Genomic DNA, 16,197 nt, shown 5'->3' with positions numbered 1-16,197 from the left:
GATTTTGGATAATAGTTGTTTGGTAAAAGTATTTAGAGCATCTCTAGGTGGTACTATCACCTGTAAAAATCTTTAAATTTGAAGAAAAAATTTAAAAATTTTCGGAATTCCAACTCTAGGTGGTAGTATATTCGGTTGCACCACCTGTCCGTTTGTATTCTTGTTCACAAATTTAGCAATTTGGATGCAGAGCGACATTGCAAATATCGCCAAATTTTTTTTTTTTACTTTGACAAACACCACGCGCCAGTGGTACTTGAGCATGTCACTATTAATGTCGCGCGGGTTTTTTATTTTTTTTTTTTAATTTGGTGCGACAGTGGGAATGTCACGTGATTTTTTTTTTTCAATTTGAGGGCGACAGTGGTAATGGCGCGCGTAGTAGGGTCTACAATTTCATTTATGGTCGATATTTGAGACAAGTTATAGGAGTTAAAGTTGGTCAAAATTTGCGATCAATTTCTCCAAATTTCTTATTCAAATTTGAAGAGATATTACCACCACCTAGAAATGCTCTTAGAAACCATTAGTTTACTCTCAAATGAGATAATCTAGCTTAAGGAATGAGGAACACAGTCTATGGAGCTTTCCGCCCCTTTTGAATGAGTTGCCTTTTCTTCTTTTTTTTTTTGTCACTAATTAAATCAAACATTCATTTGTATTTGGTACTTTCATAAAAAGTTTATCATTTCTTCCATAGAAGGTTATTTCAAAATCATTTGTTAGTATAAAATCTCAACCAAAGGGAAACTTAATAATTTAAACAGAATCATGTACCGGTGCTCAAGATTCTTCAATTTTTTTTAATTACTTTCTTAGTTTATTTGTAAAAAAGAATTTCCATAAAATTACAAAAGATAATATGATTGCCAATGAACAACATATTTTTGATGAGATTGCAATCATGAGATTTAGTTCATGGCTATAAAAAACTCTATACCTCTTTGGCCTTACACTACTTCTATATTTTAATTTAAAATGTTGCCAGCCAAGACACACCAATTCATGTGGCCTATTAACAAAAAACTGACTGAAACTGATATCAGCGACGGGCTTCGTTTGGCACCCACTCAAGTGATGGAGCATATTTTACCACATATTAATAATGGTAAGGATCTTGATTCCCGCCGGAGCTATGATAAACAAATCTATATTGACGATATTGACACTGGCACCCGATACACTTCAAGAATAAGAAGGGTCTCAAGGACTGGTTACTGCATGGATTCTGGATTTTTCATGCGGAGGCACCTTGCTGCAGGAACTACAGTTGGCTTTGTGCATAAAGAAAATAACGTATTTCGATTCCATGTTATGAGTGCTGACGAAATATAGAAGTAGCTTTATTTATGCCTGTGTTTTTAAAGATTAATATATGACAATATTTGTCTTAATTCATGACTTTTGAGATAAATTTTACAACATTATTTTTCACTGTGCAAAAACTTATATCTTGCAATTTTTATCATTGTTAATTAATCAGCTTGACTTATCAATTTAACCCGTTCGACTATTATAACATTTAGCTCTTATTGTGCAGTGCGTTGCCCGTTGGGGAGTCAGTCTGACTCAGCCACCGCCCACCAGGTTGTTTTGTTCTCTGTTTTCATTTTTCACTATTTGGATTGAGGTCGAGTATAAAGTTGGGCTTTGGGTTCGAACTTTTTCTGGGTCGTGATGAAAAGCAAGAAATGGGCCTCGGCCCCTCAATCAAATCCTGTTATATATAAACTCCTCAGTCACGAACGTATATGTAAAACCTCCCTATTATTTAGGCCTTGCCAAATAAATTCCTCGCTTTTGAAATTGTAAGCAATTTGCGGTCTAATTTTTATCCCTTTAAATTTTTGGTTTCCTATTATACCATTTTCAATAAATCAAGATCGTTCGGAGACAAACTACATTTTCCAATAAAGCAGCGAAGATTCTTCGTTACACTAAAAAAATAACACTGATTTCTTGTGATATAAAATGGGTTCATGGATAACCATATTTTATAGGTACAAATTTGAGTGGTATATATTCAAGGTGGGGGAGAAGTTGAATATGCTCACTACGTATTTGTGGAAATGCCCAAGAGGAAAATAAAATGAATGAAAGCAGTAGTGTTACAAGAGGAAAATAAAAAAGCGCAAGCCGCAATTGAACTAGCAATTGGCACTGTACCAAATTTTTAAATTTGAACAAACATGACTTCTGATTTTTCCTGTGAAAATTTATATTTACATAGTTGGTTAACATGATTTATTTTTTTTACATATGAAAACTGTCATTTGCATAGTAGTTATTGAAACTGAACATGTCTGTAAATTTGAGATAACGTATGAAAGTTTATATTTTCATAGTAGTTAACATATGCAATTTTATATTTACATATGCAAACATATATTGTCATACTAGTTAAACTATGTAAAGTTATATTTACATATGAAAATTTATATTTTCATACTAGTTTAAACTATGCAAATTTGTATGTACATGTGAATATTTTGTTCTAGAAAATGGCTACTGAAAAGATGAGAAGATTAACAATAACACTTTCTTCCTATTTTATAATTTTTTTTCGACATTTGACTGCATTTATTTTCATACACGAAGATGAATAACGGATACCATTCATGCATTACCATTGCAATCAACTAAACTAATCATACAACATTAGCTAGATTGGTACTATGCAAACGTAAAAATGTATAGTAGTAGTACTATACAAACTTAAAATTACATAATACCACTATGAAAATTTTAATTTGCATATATAGTTTAACTCTCCAATCTTTGTGAAAGCTAGAACCAAAAGAAAAAGGTCCCTAACAAACCCAAATGACCAAACACAAGTTTTGTTGCAAAACTTCTACAACCAACGAATTTTAACCTTCAATATTTAGTATATGGATTTCTCTACTTGCATAGGTTATCAACAACCTGAATAGAAAGTTTAACCTAATATATAATGAGAGAAGATTTAGAAATTGAATTCTCTTTTGTTAATTATCTTCAACTTGTTTTCGATCTTCAAAATTTGTGGTCGGAATATGAATACTAAACAACTCCAATATATTAACAGTAATAGTACAGCATAAGCGAACACTCCCGAGTTATGATGGTTCTCGACTGGAATACCACTATCTTCAGCTTTGAGTCAGTTCTACCCACTTATTTTTTTCGAATTTGAATTTTCGCCTTTTCTTTAACTATGCTTGTAAGATTTTGATTATGTATAGTGGTTGTGCTTCTCTAACATTGTCTTTGTGATTGTACCATCGTGAAACACCATAAACAACTTTCCAAATGGTATTTCTTTCAGCTTCAATTCACAATATGGTCATCTCTAAAAGTTTCCTTAAAATCTTGAACATGACCCCTACTACAGAAGCTCTGAATTTCTTGTACACCTTCTTGTTTACATTCTCTTATAATGAGAGAAAACCAAGTAATAACAAATATTATCTAGGAAAACTTTAATGCATAAATGTATTACTATGCAAATTTAAGAATGCAAAGTACAAATACTATACAAATTTAAGAATGCATAGTACAAATACTATGTAAAGTTAAAAATGCAGAATAAAACTACTATGCAAAGTTAAGAATGCATAGTAAAATTACCACCACACATTACACAAACATGAAAAAGCAAATAAAAAATACTATGCAAATTTAAGAATGCAGAGTAAAAATACTATGCAAAATTAAGAATGCAAAGTATAAATACTATGCAAAGTTAAGAATGCAGAGTATAATTACCACCACACATTACACAAACATGAAAAAGCAAATAAAAAATACTATGCAAATTTAAGAATGTAGAGTAAAAACAACTACGAAAATATAAAAATGCATAGTAAAACTACTAGATACACAAACATAAAAATCTAAACTTGAAATTGCAAAACTATGAAAACTTGAACTGATTTTAACAAGATTTGGTTTGTTCGTAGTTTTTGGAGCAGCAATCTTTTCAATTTCATCTCCATCTCTTCTAGAACTTGAAGGTTTGATTTTTATTATTTATTTTTTTTTTCAGCTTTTTTCGAAATTGTAGAGTTTTATTTTCTCTTTTGTTGCATTCATTTTTTTTGTTGACGAGAAAATAGAGAATTTACTCGTGTACTATGAGAATTTGCAGTAGAAGATGCTTCAGATCTAAAAAGCTAGCCAGAGAGATGGAAGTGATAAGAAAGTGTGGTCAGAAAACAGAAAGTCCACGAGTCTATTTACGTGGGGGTATTTTGGGTAGTTTCTTATTTTATTAAATGCAGGGAGGGTTTGTGGTGAGAAAAGAATTGAGGGGGTTTTAACGTACCGGTTTCTGTGGGAGGGAGATTAAACCCAAATCCTGTGATGAAAAGTAGTCGTGTCCGTAAATGAGTACCACATTATCAGTTGGGTCCTTGGCCCATCTCAGTTAACCTTGCCCCACCCTAAATACAGAATTATGCAAATCCAGATAATTTCATGTAGTGCATAGTTTTGAAGTGAATTGCTTTTGACGGAGTGCAAACACCTAGCTAAAGTCCCCGAGCAAAAAGGAACCAATTTATCTTGGGGAGCTAGATTAGTAGCATATGATATTTACTATAGTATCTTTGTTTAATTATTGTAATTTCTTTTACATTTGTAGATACTCGAACATTATTGCTTATGCACTCGTGGCTAGAGGACAACAAATCCCTCCACATTTTACTTTGAATCCTGCTATGGCAAGGTCACTGATTAGTTTATGTATGGATGTAAAGAATGTAGGAAGCTCTTCCTAGTTTTGGAAGTGTATTCCTTTACCAAAAAAAAAAGTGAATTACTTTCTTTTTAGTAGGGTTTTGATTGTTAAAACTTGCGGCTTAACCAGTGATCAAAATTCAAGTTCATGAATAGGAAAGCTAAATTCGCATTCTTTAACAAAGTCCCTAGAAACTTGTGATTCTGTTTTGAAATCATTTGGAATACTGGCCTTTCTAGAATGTTCTGAGCCAAGCCGACAATCAACTTATTTCTACCTTTCAACTTATTTCTACCTTGGGCTCAGCTGAGATTCTCAAGTCCCATTTAAATTGAGGTGGTGGTCTCACGGATGTGTACTGGATATTGCATTACACTACTACACTATTACTGATTTAGTGTACTAGTGTAATCGCCAGAAGCAAAGAAGACACCACAACCGACAAGTCCAAATCAACTCTACATTCCTAGGCAACTTCCTTAGTCATTCTTGTTCATTGTTCTAAAATCTAACTGCTGTTTTCTCGACTACTTCTAAAGTTCTATCCTCCCGATCGGTGGGTAAAATAATAATAATAATAATAATAATAAAAAGTTCTCAGTAATTTTGTGATATAGAGAAGGAAAATACCATGGCAGATGCAGCTCTATCTGCGTTTTTACAAGTAGTGTTTCAACAATTGGCTTCTCCCATTTTAGAAGAGTTTGGGTTGCGTAGGGGTGTTGACAAACAACTGAAGAAGTTGACTAGAATTCTTTCAAGAATTCAAGCAATACTTAGTGATGCAGAACAAAGGCAAATAAGGGAGGAGTCAATAAGAATTTGGCTAAGGGACCTTAAAGACGTAGCATATGATGTTGATGACTTGATAGATGAGATGGCAACCGAAGCTTTTCAGTCGAGTCGAGTAAGGAACTTCTTGTCCTCCATTAGTATAGCACCTAAGATAAATGATGTCATTGAGAGACTAGATGAGATTGCAAAAGAGAGGGAGGATCTTCACTTGAGAGAGGGAAGTGGAGGGAAGACTTATGGAATCAGAGCAAGGCCACAAACTAGTTCATTAGTAGATGAATCATGTGTTTTTGGCAGAAATGATGACAAAGACATAGTAATATCGTCGTTGTTATCAGATGAATCCGATGGAAAAAGCGTCGCAGTTATTCCCATAGTCGTTGGAATGGGAGGACTTGGGAAGACAACTCTTGTGCAACTAGTTTACAATGATGAGAAAGTTCAGAAGCATTTTGAACTAAGAATGTGGGTTTGTGTGTTGGAGGATTTTGATGTGAGAAGGATCACCAAAGCAATTATAGAGTCTGCAATGGAAGTCAAAGTGATCTCTTAGACATGGATCTAATACAGAGGCGCCTTCAAAGTATGCTATATGGGAAGAGATTTTTGCTCGTGCTAGATGATGTATGGAACGAGAACCATACTGATTGGGATATACCTTAAAAGTTCCATTAAATGTTGCTGCGGAAGGTAGTAAAATTATTGTAACAACCAGGAGCAAAATGGTTTCTTTAATCATGGGCACAGTTAAAGCTCACCATTTGGAGGGTTTGCAAAATGAAGATTGCTGGTTGCTATTCAAACAACGTACAATGGGAAATATGCTTTCAGAATTACCTCCAAATCTTGTAACAATAGGTAAGAAAGTTGTGAAGAAGTGTGAGGGGTTGCCCTTGGCAGTAAAGAATTTTGGAGGCCTTTTAAAGTTCAATTGAAGGCGAGAAGGAATGGGATACTACCTTGAAAAAAACATACATGCGACATTCCAGAGGACAAGAATGATATCTTGCCTACTTGAAGAATGAGCTATCACCATTTGCCTATTCATCTGAAACCTTGCTTTGGCTTTTGCTCAATGTTTCCCAGGGAGTACATATTTCAAAAGGAAGACTTAGTCCTATTGTGGATTGAGGAAGGTTTTGTCCATCCGAAGGGAGGGAAACACCTGGAGGACACAGCTAATGATTATTTTCTTGACCTATTGTCCAAGTGGTCTTTTGGTATATACTGAGGAACAATTAAGATACGTGATAAGTGATGTCTTATTCCATATTCACTACACCTTATATAGGTGTTTGATTACAACGGACTCTACCAAGAAAATAGGAAAGAGTTACAACTACTTACTTACTATCTCCTACTATCCAGGAGAAGACTAGTTCTTTCCTACTTATTAGCAACTAAACCCAGACTTATTCAATTAGCACGTAACAATTCCTCCCCCCTTAAAAACGGGCCTTGTCCCCAAGGCCATGTTCTGGAAATTGGACCTTCATCAATTCCAGATCCTCCCATGTTGCTTCTGCTGGTGATAACCCTTGCCAATGAATAAGAACTTGCTCTTTCCTTTTTCGTAGTCGACGATCAAGAATGGCTTGAGGCCTAGGATACAGCGATTCATCGTCATCTCTTGTAATGGGCAACTCAGTCTGAACTTGAATCTTGTCACCAACCTGTTTCTTCAACAAAAAGACATGAAATACTGAATGAATGCGAGAATCCTTTGGCAAGTCCAGTTTATAGGCTACGACACCTATTTTCTTAAGAACTTGAAATGGCCCATAAAACTTAGGAGATAACTTAAAGTTTTTTCTCATCGTAAGAGATGTCTGACAATAAGGTTGAAGCCTCAAATAAACCCAATCTCCTTCTGTGAATTCTCTCTCTGTATGGTGACGATCATATATCTTCTTCATTCTTGATTGAGCTTCCTTAATATTGGTTGTTAAGTCTTTAAGAATCTGATCACGGTCCATCAATTCTTTTTCCACAGCTTCAACTTTAGCTAAACCCGGAATTTAGGACAGCAAGGTAGGAGGTGACCGACCATAAACAACTTGAAAAGGAGTTGTTTTAATAGCTGAATGCCAACTGGTGTTGTAGCAATATTCAGCCCATGCTAACCATTTAAACCAGTCCTTAGGCTGCGAACTGGTGAAACAACGCAAATACATCTCCACAGTGCGATTTACAACTTCACTTTGACCGTCGGTTTGAGGATGGTAAGCTGAGCTGTAGTTGAAGTTGGTACCATTCATTTTGAATAACTCTGACCAAAAAATGCTTGTGAAAGTCGGATCTCAATCACAAACAATTGTCCTTGGCATGCCATGCAATCGGAAGATATTATCAAAGAAGACTTTTGCTACTCCAACGGCTGTGTAAGGGTGTGATAATGGAATGAAGTGTGCATATTTAGAGAGCCTATCGACAATCACAAAAATTGTAGTTTTGCCCTTGGATATAGGAAGACCATCAATAAAGTCCATAGAAATATCTTCCCATACCCTGTTAGGAATTGGAAGTGGCTGTAACAAACCCGAAGGCGCCAGATGTTCAGATTTATGCCTTTGACACACATCACAAGCAGCAACAAATTCGCGATTTAGATCTTAGCATTCTGTCCAATAGAAGTTTTCTCTGATTCGTTGAAGAGTTTTCTGATAGCCTTCATGAGTGCTATTGTGAAATTGGCCCATAATAGCTTTGATTAGAGAAGAACCTTCTGCTAGATAAATTCTTTCCTTGAAAAAAATTACTCCGTCTTTGAACTGCCATGGTCCTACTGCTTCACCATCATTTATACGCTGAATCACACGTTGCAAGTCTGGATTGTATTGCACCTCTTCCTTGATAGCCTCCACCCAATCAGGAATCGGCTGGCTAATGATTGCAAGCTCCCCCTTTTCATGTTCAACAGGCTGGATGGATTCTTTCCTTGAAAGAATGTCAGCGACAATGTTCTCCTTACCCTTTTTGTACTCAATAAGAAAGTCAAATCCCATCAACTTATAGAGCCACCTTTGTTGTGTTGTAGTAGAAATTTTCTGATTCCACAAGTACTTCAAACTATGATGATCAGTCCGTACCAAGAATTGCCGTCCTAGTAAGTACGGACACCATTTTTGCACGGCCAACACTAAGGCTAGCATCTCTTTTTCATAAGTGGACAACAACAAATTCCTTCCCCGTAATGCATTACTGTAAAAAGCGATAGGCCTTTCTTGCATTAGGACAGCTCCCACACCCGAACCACTAGCATCACATTCAACGGTAAATTGCTTTGAGAAATCAGGTAAAGCTAATACGGAAGCTTTCGTCATAGCTTCTTTCAACTGCTCAAATAATCTTTCAGCTTCATGTGTCCAAACAAATGAATCCTTCTTCAACATTTTAGTGAGTGGAGCAGCTATCTTGCCGAAGCTTTGGATAAACTTTCGGTAATAGCCTGTCAACCCCAAGAACCCTCTCAATGCTTTCAATGTTTTCGGTTTGGGCGGAAGATATCATCACTTCAATTTTGTCGGGATCAACAAAGAACACACATGCGTTCGAAATTACATGGCCAAGGTATTGCACCTTGTTTTGGCCAAACTGACATTTTTCTTGCTTAAGATACAATTGATTAGATTCTAAAATAGAAAATACAATTTCTAAATGATGCATATGTTCAGCCCATGTTTTGCTGTAAATGAGAATGTCATCAAAGAAAACCAGAATAAACTTTCTTAGATAATCCTTGAATACCTCGTTCATAAGCGCCTGAAAAGATGAAGGCGCATTTGTGAGACCGAAAGACATGACCAAGAATTCATAGTGACCATGATGTGTTCGGAAAGCCGTTTTCTCTATGTCGTGTGGATGGACACGAATTTGATAATAACCGGAATGAAGATCTAACTTTGTAAAGAATTTTGCGCCATTCAGTTCGTCCAACAGCTCATCGATCACTGGAATTGGAAACTTGTCCTTGATTGTAATACTATTCAAAGCTCGGTAATCAACACACAATCGCCATGAACCGTCATGTTTCTTCACTAAGATAACAGGAGAAGAATAAGGACTATTGCTTGGTCGAATCACACCAGAAGATAATAGTTCTGCCACCATCTTTTCGATTTCAGTTTTCTGAAAATGAGGATAGCGATATGGCTTCACCGAAACTGGTCCTTGATTGGGCAACAATGGAATTTTGTGATCCTACAGACGTCGAGGAGGAAGGCTTGTAGGTGCTACCAACACCCCTTTATATCGATGTAGAAGCTTCTCCACTTATGAGGGTACACAAGAATTAATAGCCTTTGTTTGAGACACCCTTAAGGAATACAAGTGTAGCATGCCTCCCCCTGCTCTTCCTCACAGCTTGCATAAATTGAAGGTTACCAACAACTTTGTTTTCTGGAACAGATAAGCCCTGTAGTGTCACTTCCTTACCTTCTACCTTAAACTTCATTCTAAGTTTAGAGAAATCCCATTCAATAGGTCCTAGAGTACTTAACCACTGAGTACCTAAGACAACATCATAACCTTCCAGTGGAATCACATAAAAATCAACAAATATCGAAACACCCTCAGATTCAGTTGAGTGTGAGCACACTTACCCGAACTACTTAACCTTTCACTGAAGCTACCATCACTTTGAGTTTGGTAGATGAAGTTGGTTGCAATGCCGCTTTCTTTGCCATTCGTGCACACACAAAATTGTGCGTACTTCCTGAATCGATGAGAACCGTGACTGGTTTGTGTCCCAACCTTCCCCTAACTCGCATTGTATCAGGTGCACGAGTTCCAGCAATCGCATGTAATGATATTTCTAGAGGTGGATCATCGGTACCACCATCCATTTCCATTTCCACATCATCATCACTATCGTCTTGGGTGACCTGAATTGAGAATAATTTCTTACAACGGTGACCAGGAACAAATTTCTCGTTACAGCGAAAGCAAAGCCCCTTTCTTCTCCTGTCATTCATTTCCTCAACAGGCAACCTTTTAATTGATGTTGCGGGTGAATTAATTAGTGGTGACAACACTGTGAACTTCAGAGCTGACTTTTGAAGTTGCTGGAGGCGGCTTTTGGTGAGAGATATCTCTGGCTTTATAAAGGCGAGCCAACCCAATAGCTATAGAGAGAGTGGAGGGTCTGTTGGCTTGTACATCAGTTCGAATAGAATCCCGTAAACCACTAACAAAACAACTCACCTGTCATTCTTGTGGTAAAGAGCCTGCCTTGGCTAGTAGTCTCTCAAAACTTGCTTGATACTCTTGTATGGTTCCTATTTGCTGCAACTTGGTAAGTTGTCCAAAGAAATCCATAAACTTGTTCGGAGAATATCAAGAATCGATTCCCTCCTTAAAGTCTTCCCAAGAGACATTACCCATCTCTTCTTGCAACAACTGGTACCATACTTGGGCATCACCTTCAAGATGGAATGAGGCAAAGGGAATACGATCAACAAGTGGCGTATGATGAAGTTCAAAGAATTTTCCCACCCTCCACAACCAAACTGTTGGATCTCCTTCTCCATTGAAGCAAGGAAAATCAATCTTCACTTGTTTTGGCACAATGGAACTGCTTGAAGTGGTGTGCTGTGAACCACGTTCCAACATTTTATCTCCACCATTTTGAATTTTGTTAGCGGAAGTTTCAGCATCATTGTTGGAGTGAGCTAGTGTTATTTGTTGTACTTGAGTGTGGAGTTTCTCTAACAAATCAGTGATAGACTTCATTTGTATTTCCATGCTCTCCACTCTTGTCTCCATTCCAAGGCTCTGATACCAAGCTGGTATATACTGAGGAGTGTTCCTCTTTTGTTTACTAGAACCTATGATGAATTAAAAGATAGAAGGCTTATAGAGGAACCTTTTACCTCAGTACAACTCAAGAGTTGAACAATTAAGATACGTGATAAGTGATGTAACAATTAAGATACGTGATAAGTGATGTCTTATATAGGTGTTTGATTACAATGGACTCTACCAAGAAAATAGGAAAGAGTTACAACTACTTACTTACTATCTCCTACTATCCAGGAGAAGACTAGTTCTTTCCTACTTATTAGCAACTAAACCCAGACTTATTCAATTAGCACGTAACATCTTTCTTTCAATTCGCACATGTTGATCCTCTGGACAGCCAATCAAGGTACAAGATGCATGGTTTCATCCACGACCTCGCACAATCTATCATGCCTGAGGAATGCTTTAGGTCTGACGCTAATGAGGTATGCAATATATCCAAACAAGCTCGCCATGTATCCCTTATTTTTGGTGAACTAACACGACAAGACTATGATGCTTTATACAAATCCAAGAGCTTGCGCACACTGTTATTCATGGGTGGATGCAGATTTCGCATTGAACACATCCCCTCTGATCTATTTTTGAAACTGAAATGCTTACGTGTGCTGGATTTGAGTCATACCAGCATTTTTGAGCTACCGAATTCAGTGGGAAACTTGAAGCATTTGCGATACCTTGATCTCTCTTGGACTCGCATTGAAAGATTACCAGAATCTATAACCACTCTAGTCAATCTACAAACTCCTCTTGAGTTGCCAAGTGACATGAGGAATCTGGTAAATCTAAGACATCTGAATATATCCTACAGCACGATATTGTTAAGGATACTTCCCTTTTCTGATAGACGACTACTCGAGTTACCAAAATACCTTAGAAACCTGATAAATCTACGAGATATAGACACTTCTTTTAGCAGTGATTTATCCAACATGCTCTAGATATAACTGAATCCTGGTTCCCCTGCTAGTAGGGGATCTAGCCAGGAGCATAATAGTTTACATAATTCTAGACTTCTAGTTGTCGTCATATATACTACATCATTCTTTTTGCAGATATGCCTACCTAAAAAATAATATATTGTGCAGAGTGCATCACTGCAGAATATTTTGCTTTATTTACTTTTTCTACTGCTATTGTTTAGTTGAATAGAAGCAATGTACTTGTGACTCTGTAATGTAAATAAGGATACAAATGTGTTCAAACTTAACACACAGTCACACACCATACTTCAGATTGTGGTTCAGATTGTGAGATTTTGAGCTGTCTGTATGTTATTATCTTTTGCTCTCCGAAAACTGGAGCAAAGGGAAGTGAGGAAACTAAATTCGTTGATTTCGTTCCTCATAACGTCAACATACAGACGTACATATGCGTCATAACGCCAACATGACTTCAGGATTTAACGGCTTTTAAAAATGAGTAGCCTGCATCGAATTTCTTTCTTTTTCTCCCCGTGTGTGATTTTAGACGGCGACGACATGTTCCAAATATCCCCTCTTTGGGCCAAATTGTACTTCTAATTCTGCTTTTAGCAAAACATTCATTGCCTAAGGCCTAAAGCTCTATGGTTCTAAGTTCTATAAGTTCTAACACAATGAGATTAGTGTGGGTCCCACACTCACACCAGAGATAAATGGGTTAATGATCATTACATCACTTTCATAAGGTTTGGATTAAGAATTCATAATCAGATATAAGTGTTGAAGGTTCATGGCCAACTAGCCTACTTTTCACTTAGAAAAAAATGCAACAGATGTCAGACAATCATCACCTGAACCTTAATCCAACCTGAATATTTAAAAATACAGTATATATATATAAATATAAATTCCAAGAATATTACTTCAATGACTTAGATGTTCTCATGCCTGAATGATTTGGTATATATAAAATAATCACGTGTAATCATCACATTGCTGGTTGCATACTTCTTCAACATTTCAAGGTAATTTTTCCTGTTACTGGTATTAAGCTATTGTTACATATCAGGTGCCACTTACCCAAAAAGTATGTCACAGCCAAAACCATGATCGCCAACACAGTCACATACATACAAGTCTACAACTATACCAAGCTTTCTGTATCATTTTTGTGCAAAGTAATAAAATAAAATAAAAAAGAAAGCTTACTGCAATCTTTAACTTTGTCCAGTTGGCCTGGAAGTTCAACACTTACAGTCATGATTTGTAGGAACAAAGCCATCATGCCATTTAATTATGTGTTGCTCATGATTAGTTAGATTTCATAATGATTGCAACCTAATTATTTCTGAATTATAATAGGCAGAGAAATGATCAATTTTGCAATACTAGTTTTCATACCCGTTCAACGAATGGAGACCGTTTTCATATAATTGATTTGATTTTTTTAAATATTTTTTAAATTTAATTTTTGAATTATTTTGTATCAAAAAGTTTTAACTATAGAATATTGTAATGATTCAAATTTTTTTGATGAAAACACAAATTTATAGAAATATTCAGTGTGTCCAATATTAACGGGGACCGTTTTCATTTTTTTTTTCTTTCTATTTTTTAATTTATTTTTTTGAATTATTATGTATCAAAACTTTTAACTCCAAAATATTTTAATGATGCAAGTTTTGATCAAAACGATTTTTTTTTTTTTTTTTTTTTGAAATATTGTGGTATTATATTTAATTATTCTAAAAAATATTTTCAATTATGCAATGCAAAGCTATAAAATATAAATATTATATTGATCACTCATCCAAATTTCTTGTAAAGTCAATAGCAAGACATTTCTAATGATACAAAAAAGGATGAGATAAACACCATTTTAAATGCAAAAATATATTTGTCGAGACATTCCCACTACATATACTATAACTATATTTTGAGGTAAGTTAAAAGCAGTTGCATACAGTTTTCGATTTCCCGTTAATTAATCTTTGAGGTTAGTTCGATGCATTTGTATCCAGTTTTTAATTTCCCGTTAATTATCCGTTGAGGTTAGTTCTATGCAATTCATCCAGTTTCTGATTTTCCGTTAATTTGTTTCTGATTTCCTGTTACTATTTGTTGTGGTTAGTTCATTGGCATCCAGTTTCTAATTTACTGTTAATTATTATTTGAGATTAGTTTAATGCAATTGCATCCAGTTTCTGATTTCCCGTTAATTATTCTTTGAGAATAGTTCTCTGATTTCTCGTTAATTATTCTTTGAGGTTAGTTCAATGCAATTGCATCCAGTTCTCAATTTCGCATTAATTATTATTTGAGGTTAGTTCTATGCATTTGCATTCAGTTTCCGATTTTCCATTAATTATTATTTGAGGTTAGTTCGATGCATTTGCATCTCGTTTCCGATTTCTTGTTAATTATTAGTTGACGTTAGTTCGATACATTTGCATCCAATTTCTGATTTCTTGTTAATTATTCTTTAACGTTAGTCCGATGCATTTGCATCCATAATTTCTCATTAATTATTATTTGAGGTTAGTTCAATGTATTTGCATCAAGTTTTAAATTTTCCGTTAATTATTCTTTGAAATTAGTTCAATGTAGTTACATCCAGTTTTCGATAATAACATATTTGGTTTGAGGTTAGTTCGATGCATTTTAATTGAGTTTCTGATTTCCTATTAATTAATTTTTGAGATTAGTTCAATGCATTTGCATCGAGTTTCCGATTTCCCGTTAATTATTCTTTGGTGTTAGTTTAATGTATTTGCATTCAATTTCCTATTTCACATTTAATTTTTCTTAGATTAGTTCAATGCACTTGCATCCAGTTTCCAATTTCCCGTTAATTATTCTTTAAGGTTAGTTCAATGTTTTTGCATCCAGTTGCCGATTTCTCGTTAATTATTCTTTGAGGTTAGTTCAATGCATTTGCATCTAATTTCCTATTTCCCCTTTAATTTTATCTTTGAGGTTATTTCAATGCCTTTGCATCCAGTTTCTGATTTCCTGTTAGTTATTCTGTGGGTTAGTTCAATAATTGTGTCTCAAAAAAGACATGGGCAATTGTAGGAACATCTGGAATAGGGTAGACAGTAGTGACTTTAACTACGATGATTGCAGGTATATTCAAGAACAATAGCGAATTCATCTTAAACATATAAAGAACATGAGCACTGATATATGTACTGTGTAGTACCTTAATCCATCAAGATTGTTCCAATGACCATTTGTCAAAGAACTTAGGAACTCCTCTTCATGGTTTAATATTTGAAGACCATCAAAGACAAAAGTAGAATGCGGTCTGCGAAAGAAGTTAAATAAATACTTATTTTACTAATTGTGCGATTTCATCTTTGTTTTCACTCCTAAAAAAATTGAAAATTTAAGAGCAAAAACTATGGTCAAAATTTCAATTTTGTTCCATGAAAGAAATCTATGAAATCTATCGGTTAGAACCCCATCACAAAATTAAAGTTAAGTAAAGCATAAGAAAGAGCAAAATTAACACTTGAATCATTGCATCACTCTATATTAAAAATGAATTCTTGTACTATGTAGAGGATTTGCTAAGAGGTCAGTTGCATTCTCAAGAACGAAGATCACAAACTAAAAAAGAACCTGCTACACTATTGAGAGAACCTTTGCTCGATGCCATTAACGATTACTTTGGCAGTTTTCGAGTGAACCTCACAAACTTTATGTCTTTTGTGGTAATCTTTTGAGCTGCTGAGGTCCTTGCTACAACCATGATCTTGACAAATGGCTCTCTGAAAGGTCAAACTTGTCGTGCGAGCTCTCTTTTCTGGCATAGACAAAGATACTAATGTTATACTCGACATCTTTTTAGAGGAATTACCAACCTGTGTGTCCTGATTATCATGCACCCAACCTCCCCAACTTCAAATCAAAGAGTGAAGAATCTCTACGATTTGAGTCCGCAACAGAGCTTGAAAA

General features: G+C 35.5%; 1 protein-coding gene across 1 annotated transcript; it reads left to right on the top strand.

Moving 5' to 3' along the window:
• Positions 1-5,285: 5,285 nt before the first annotated feature.
• LOC147522342 (putative disease resistance protein RGA3) lies at positions 5,286-12,411 on the top strand. Its single transcript, XM_086567539.1, has 4 exons — positions 5,286-6,060; positions 6,206-6,440; positions 6,536-6,743; positions 11,605-12,411. The coding sequence occupies exons 1-4, from the start codon at positions 5,352-5,354 to the stop codon at positions 12,253-12,255; spliced, it is 1,803 nt and encodes a 600-aa protein (XP_086423665.1). The 5' UTR covers positions 5,286-5,351; the 3' UTR covers positions 12,256-12,411.
• Positions 12,412-16,197: the final 3,786 nt, after the last annotated feature.

Source organism: Coptis chinensis, chromosome 1 (assembly GCF_015680905.1).
Source record: "Coptis chinensis isolate HL-2020 chromosome 1, ASM1568090v1, whole genome shotgun sequence".
Lineage (NCBI taxonomy): Eukaryota > Viridiplantae > Streptophyta > Magnoliopsida > Ranunculales > Ranunculaceae > Coptis > Coptis chinensis.
This window is presented reverse-complemented; position numbering and strand designations above follow the sequence as displayed.

Coding starts and splice junctions, on each gene's coding strand:
- LOC147522342 (XM_086567539.1), top strand. CDS start 5,352: ATGGCAGATGCAGCTCTATCTGCGTTTTTACAAGTAGTGTTTCAACAA. Junction 6,061..6,205: donor TGCAATGGAAGTCAAAGTGA/TCTCTTAGACAT, acceptor TTGCTGCGGAAG/GTAGTAAAATTATTGTAACA. Junction 6,441..6,535: donor AATTTTGGAGGCCTTTTAAA/GTTCAATTGAAG, acceptor GCCTACTTGAAG/AATGAGCTATCACCATTTGC.